The 6,889-nt window shown below is 41.6% G+C and overlaps 1 protein-coding gene across 2 annotated transcripts in view; it reads left to right on the forward strand.

Annotated features, from left to right (window-relative positions):
• Window positions 1-6,345, forward strand: part of LOC139281067 (bromodomain-containing protein 8-like) — a 124,843-nt gene extending 118,498 nt beyond the window's left edge. For both annotated transcript variants that reach the window (XM_070900974.1, XM_070900975.1), the window contains exons 29-30: window positions 277-356; window positions 5,959-6,345. In XM_070900974.1, the coding sequence (XP_070757075.1) occupies window positions 277-330 (54 nt within the window). In that variant the 3' untranslated portion in view covers window positions 331-356; window positions 5,959-6,345. The remainder of the gene's footprint in view (window positions 1-276; window positions 357-5,958) is intronic.
• The last annotated feature ends 544 nt before the right edge of the window (window positions 6,346-6,889 follow it).

The raw sequence follows: 6,889 nt of genomic DNA on the forward strand, positions 1-6,889 counted from the left end.
GGAGAGTGATTCATCCCAGTCACTTACATAACTACCTTTGTTCTTGGTCAGTGAAAGTTGAATGGCACAAAGGGGCCTAAAATGAGGGGAGAGAAACTAAATGATGTAGAGATGTTGAATTTAGGAATCGGGCACAAAATTGTGGTACATTCCTGTCACGCTTGTGCCTGATCTCTGGGTAGATCTGCATGTGCTGGGACTCCAACCCAAGATCATAAAGAAGCTGTGTTGATTTTATTGATCTGTGATATTAATTTGTCACTTTTACCTGCATAGGATATACTGGAAACAGTGGAATTGGCTGACTATAGCAAAAGCCTCAATGGGTAAAAGCTTGCATCGAATAGAAAAACAAGGTAATACATTTTGGCTACAGTTCAGTGGAAAAAAAATGTTTTTATTATTTGTTTACTTACTCCTCCCACTCTTGGTACTTCTGGAGGAATTTGCATAGACTGCTTTTTTGCAGCAGAGGCTGGTGCATTCCTTAAATCTATTTTCTGCCCAGGCCATACAGCTCCAAATTCCTCCTTGGCTTTTTGTGTCGTGTCTCCCTATACACCTCCAGGCTAAGAATCATGAGGTTCCTTCAATAGGCAGAATAAAAATGTGCTGGAACTTTACAATAAGTACCAAATGAACTTACAAAAGGAATATGCAAAAAGTGAGAAACGGCCATTGTCATGCTTTGGATTTTTGATTTTTTTTCAGGTAGAGGAATTGGAAATTAGTTTTATTTAATGGCTTTTTAAAAAAAAAAAGTGAATTTGCAGTTTAAGAAGACTGCTAGATTGAGACATTGGCTCAAAGGCAGGAAGCTGAGAGTAATGGTTAATGGGTGTTTTTGTGACTGGAAGTCTGTTTCCATTGGGGTTCTGTAGGGCTCAGTACTAGGTCCCTTGCTTTTTGTGGTATACATCAATTTTCTAGACTTGAATATAGGGGGTATGATTAAGAAGTTTGCAGATGATACTAAAATTGGCCATGTGGTTGATGATGAAGGAGAAAGCTGTAGACTGCAGGAAGATATTAATCAACTGGTCAGGTGGGCAGAAGATTGGCAAATGGAATTCAATCCAGAGAAGTGTGAGGTAATGCATTTGGAGAGGGCTAACGAGGAAAGGGAATACATCACGGCCCCGAACTTGGTGGACTCACCGCCCACTGTCACCGCATTTTCTGGGCGGTCTCCCCTTGGTGCCAGTTTCGTGGCGGCCTCCCGCCGGCAGGGAGGGAAGACCACTGGGAACCGCCGACTGATGTCCACTAGCGCGCAACTGACGTAAGTGTCCTCCCGCCCGCTGAGCTGCCAGTTTGGTCCAGGCAGGAATCGACGGCAGCAGGGAGAAGGACTGTCGCATGGAGGCAGGTCTGTCCTCAACGGTATGCAAAAAAAAAAAAGGTTAGTAAACTTCTTTTATTTATTTTACAGTGACTCGGGTGGATGGGGTCCCCTGATGGTTTTTTTGTGTAAATTTTTATTTTTATGTGCTTCCCCACTGCTCTTCCCCCCCCCCCCCCCCTGCCCTGACTCAATCTTCGGCAGTACTTTGCCGAGGATTGCATTTGCCGCCGAGATTGGGAGCTCCTGCCCGCTGTCGCCCAGATTCATGACGTAAGTCGGTGTTTTGCCACCGGGCGGTCATTCCATGACATTTTAACGAAACTCCCGCCCAAAGTACCGTCGGGTGTCTCAGCGGTCCTTTGGGTGGAACTTAACTTCCACCAAGTTCGGTCCCATTAAATGGTAGGACACTGAGAAGTGTATCGGAACAAAGGGAGTGCATGTCCACAGATCCCTAAAGGTAGCAGGCCAGGTAGACAAGCTAGTTAAGAAGGCATACGGAATGCTTGCCTTTATTAGCCGAGGCATAAAATACAAGAGCAGGGGGTGGTTATGCTTGAACTGTATAAAACACTGGGTAGGCCACACTAGAGTACTGCTTGCAATTCTGGTCACCGCATTACAGGAATGATGTGATTGCACTGGAGAGGTTACAGAGGAGATTTATGAGGATGTTGCCAGGAGTGGAGAATATGAGGACAGGCTGGGTTTGTTTTCTTTGTAACAGAGGAGGCTGCGGGGAGACCTCAATGAGGTGTATAAAATTATGAGGGGCCTAGATATAGTCGATAGAAAGGGCCTATTTCCCTTAGCAGAGGGGTCAACAACCAGGGGGCATAAATTCAAAGTAATTGATAGTAGATTTAGAGGGGATTTGAGGGGAAATTTCTTCACCGAGGTTTGTGGGGATCTGGAACTCTCTGCCTGAAAGGGTGGTAGAGGCAGAAACTCTCACCACATTTAAAAAGTACTTAGATGTGCAATTGAAGTGCTTTAACCTGCAGGACTACAAACCTAGAGCTAGAAAGTGGGATTAGGCTAGATAGCCTCTTGTTGGCCGGCACGGACACGATGGGCTGAAATGGCCTCCTTCCGTGCTGTAAATTTTTATGATTTAGATTCATTAATGAGCAAGCTATCTTGTTGTCTACAATGACTGACTGACTATTAAACAATTCATTATATATGATATGGGGTATGGTGGAGTAGTGGCTGTGTTACTGGGCTAGTAATCCAGCGGTCAGGACTAATAATCCAGAGAACGAGTGTTCAAATCCCACTTAAATTTTAATTCAGTTTAAAGAAAATAAAACTGGTCATTAAAGTGACCCAACTGATTCACTATTGTCCTTTAGGGATGACTTGGCCAGTGTAGGCTATATGTTACTTCAGTCCCACACCAACATACTTGACTCTTAACCCACTCCCTTAAGTGACCTAGCAAGATAGTGGTTCAATAAATGTCAGCAAACAGCTCCCACATCCTGAGAATGAATGAATGTTGTCTCTGAAGACCTAATAAAACAACCACACCTGCTGTTGTGGGGATAATTCTATTAATTTGAGCTCGCCGTGAAGTGTCTGCTAAGAACATAGGGCTAGACTTTCCACTTCACATCGCCCATCTATCGCCCAAAACTGAACTCTATCGCCCATTTTGAGCAAAAAGTGGAAACTAGGCCCTAAACATCGCCGGAAAAATAGGCCCCCAAGTTTCCACTTTGATCGCCGAGATGATCGCCCATACAAGGCCCATCCCAAGTTTCAGCACCTAGCACACACTTCGCTGGGCCAACGCAAGGCCCAAAAGAGTGCTCAAAAATAGATGCTTTTTCAGGGCCTTAGAGAGGGAAATGGGCACTCGGGACACCATTTTTAGCTTCTGAGGAAGAGTGGAGAATTAATTCTGAGTTATTTAGAGAGTAAAATTGAAGCAAATTGTACTCAGAAATTTGGGACTGGGAATATAAATAGGTATTATCAACTTATTTATGCTAAATAGATCTCATATATTGGAATTATTTAATACATAGCTTTTACATAGTGAAGTTATTTAATATTGATTGGTGCCTATCAAACTGACTGGTATACAGCTTAGAGACTACAGAAAGGGCACTTTTACGGTGATTAGAGTGTATAGAGTGCAGAGATTATTAAAATCAATAAGTAATTATTGATGGTGATTATGGTGCCTATGCTTTCCCTGCCTTTAATTGCAACTGCTCACACACTGGTTACTGAAAGGATCAATCGAAGAGGTGGCACAGTAACGCGTAGACGGAGACGAAGACAGAGGAGGCGACCATACAGCCAACGAAGATACTTGGAGAAGCAATCCGACCTGAACTTGTCTGAAAATGCTTGTCTTCGGAGGCTGCAATTCCGGAAGGAGGTCATGGATGAGATATGTCAACTCGTCAAGGGTGATCTGCAGCATTCCAGCACCATCAGAACCGCACTGTTGAGGTGAAGGTTACTGCTGCCCAGCCTTTTACACATCGGGATCTTTTCAGGCTTCAGCTGGTGACATCTGCCATATCTCTCAGCTTGCTACATACTGCTGCATTCGACAGGTGACTGAAGCCCTTTACGCTCGCAGGATGGAAAACTTCCCAATGACCAGGGAGGCACAGACCGAGAGTTTATTGAGGAAATAGGGGAGCTTAATCAGCATGGCGATCTAGCACTGGTACCACCACACCCTTCCCGAAGACCAGTAGCCAGTGGCAGTTACACGGCCGCTAAGCTTTTGCGTCAGCAGCTCATTAATGAACGCTTTGCATGAACTATTATTGTTGATATTCAAACGTTCAATTACAGTTACGTTTAAACAAAAGTTTCATTTCTGTGGGGAAACAGAATAAACAAACAAAAAGCATGAAAAACTGTACATTGTAAAACTTATGTAAGAGAGAAGGTACAAAAGTTGTAGAAAAAAATGCTTTTTTATTAAGAAACATGAATTTTTTAAAGAACTAATGAACAACACCCTCCCTCCAACCCCCCACCCTTCCCTCAAAATCCCCAAAACGTTAGAAGAAATTGAACATTTTAAAGAACAAGTGGCCATTTAAGTAATAATATGTGACCGTTTTAGTCATGACAACAAGTGACCATTTCAGTCATGATTTATCTGTATTTTCAATATCACTAGATAACCTGCTTCCTTTCTCCTCCCTCTCTCTCTCTCTCTCTCTCTCTCTCTCTTTTCCCCCCCTCTCCCAGCCCCACACAGAGCTTCTGAGCATGTGTGAAGACCCTTGACCCCTCAAAACGCGGGAAGGAGCATCAACCTGAAAAAAAATCAACCTGCACATGCGCAGTAATGCGTTGTTAGGAAAGCTTTTTTTTTCATTCACTTCCGTTTTCTTTGGGCGATCATGAGATTGCTGAGAAATCACATCGCCCATTTGACATCGCTGGGCTAAGGCCAAGTGGAAAATAGCAACAAAAAAAAATGGGCCTTGAGCCGGCGATCAGCACGGGCGATAGGTCCTGCATCGCTGGAACAAGGCCCATTTTTTCCGGCCTTAGCCACAAAGTGGAAAGTCTAGCCCATACTCTTAGGAGAGGGGATAGTTAGTTTGGTTGACAGGCCGACTGGTGAATCCCTGAATGGGGAATAAGTTTTATATCTTATGAATAGTGAGAGAATATAGGAGAAAAGACTTGGGCAGTCAGTCAGGTTTGAAACAAGATAGGCCTGGATCTGGAAGCTTAAATGAAGAAGATATATTTTTCCAGTTAGAATTTACCTATAAGAAAAGAAATGCTAAAAAAACAAGTCCACAAAAGAAATGGGGTGAGTAGTTTATTTTGCTCATCTTTTTTAAGGAGAGAAGTGAGATTGAAGGAAATGGGTTTAGCTTTGACAGTTATATTTGCTTGATGTCTGTAAAATAACACAACTTAATGATTCGCATCAGGACTCGTATTGCACAGTCTGTCTGCTGATAGATTGAAGAAGTACACATGAGGGCACATGCAAAGGATACGATACACAGTTCTGATCACAATGCCCCTGGGTTATATAACGAGAATGGGCAGCATTGGCATGCTGCTAAATGCAAGATGCTTGGGCCATGTATGTGGCTGACCGCAACCGAGATAATATCTAAGACACATGCAAAATCTGTAACATCCATCAATGCTTTACAAGCTGTGGCATGGTCTATTTCAGGTGTCCTTTTATTGGGCTTTAGTGCCTACTTGCAAAGTCAAAGGTTTATACTCTGCACATGCCATGGGTGAGGTTACGGACTTGCATCATTCATATGTGGAGTATAACGTTCATTTGGAAAAAAAATGATTAAGACTGAGAATAATGTAGCTTTTGGCAGCTTTCTGACTTATTGTATACTTATCGAACAATGGGGCAGTGGGTATACAGTTTTGTTTTTGGATCCATGTGTGCACATCTTATTTGATTTCTGTTGGTATCTTGTTTTTCTCAGTTGGCAATGATATTTGCACCTCTAAATGATTGTACCACAGTAGTATTGTAAGCCTTACACAGTTGTTGAAACATCCCATTTGTAGCAAAAAAAATCCTAGTATTTTGGATCAAATGTATCTTTTAAAAAAAACTGATGTGACTTTTCTTTTCATTACAGTACTTCGGTTGTTGGAGGAAATGATTGAAAATGAATGTTTTTTGTCTTTTTGTTTCTCATTGCACCATTAATGCAGTGTATTTGAATGTAGTTATATTTGTAGCTGTAGTAATACGATAAGAGTTGCATAAATGGTAAATAACATGGAAGAAGGGACAGTAATCACTCTACAAGTTGCAGAGGAGCCGCAGGAATGCAGACTGCTGTTAATCTGTGGGGCATATTCCTCACTACAAAAAGGAAAATACGTTCTTTGATTTTTTTTTTCAATAAAGGTTTTTATAGTTAGTACTATGTTTGGTTCAATTTCATAAAGTTGATTGACCGACCATCTCATAGTTGTTTGTACTTATCTCAATTTTTCAATAAAATCTAATGACATGATTCCAGTTTGCTACACAGAACACAATTTATTTTTGGTGTTTTTGTTCCTTTCCCTCACCCCATCCTGTATCCTTGGCTTCTCAAAATAGCAGGTCTGTTGGGGTAGAACAACATTTTCTTTGCAGTCCTTTGGCTCTAATAATAGAACCCAATTGTTACATTTGTACTCATTCTCTTACACAAGGGGTTGTTCCTTTTTTTTGAATCTGTTAGAAACAGCTACAAATTAGCCATTTTATGAGAACATTTACAAACGCACACAAAAAAAGAAACCTTTAATCAATGTTAAACCGAACCTAAATCTCGAGTGTACAGTTTAAAAATCCAGATCTATTTTTCACCAAACTTTTCTAAAACTGTAACTCGAGGCTGCAGTAAACCAGCAGAAAGATTTGCAAACCAACTATAGGTCTATCTGCAAGTAGCTAATCTTTTAGTTTGAGGAAATTAGTGGAAATGTTTTTGAAAACTAAGTAAGCAAAATGTAGCAAAAGAAAAGGCAAATGTAAAAGACAGGAAAACAGAGCAGGGAGATCAGTGGGATGAG

The sequence above is a fragment of the Pristiophorus japonicus genome, chromosome 15 (genome assembly GCF_044704955.1).
Source record: "Pristiophorus japonicus isolate sPriJap1 chromosome 15, sPriJap1.hap1, whole genome shotgun sequence".
Taxonomy (NCBI): domain Eukaryota; kingdom Metazoa; phylum Chordata; class Chondrichthyes; family Pristiophoridae; genus Pristiophorus; species Pristiophorus japonicus.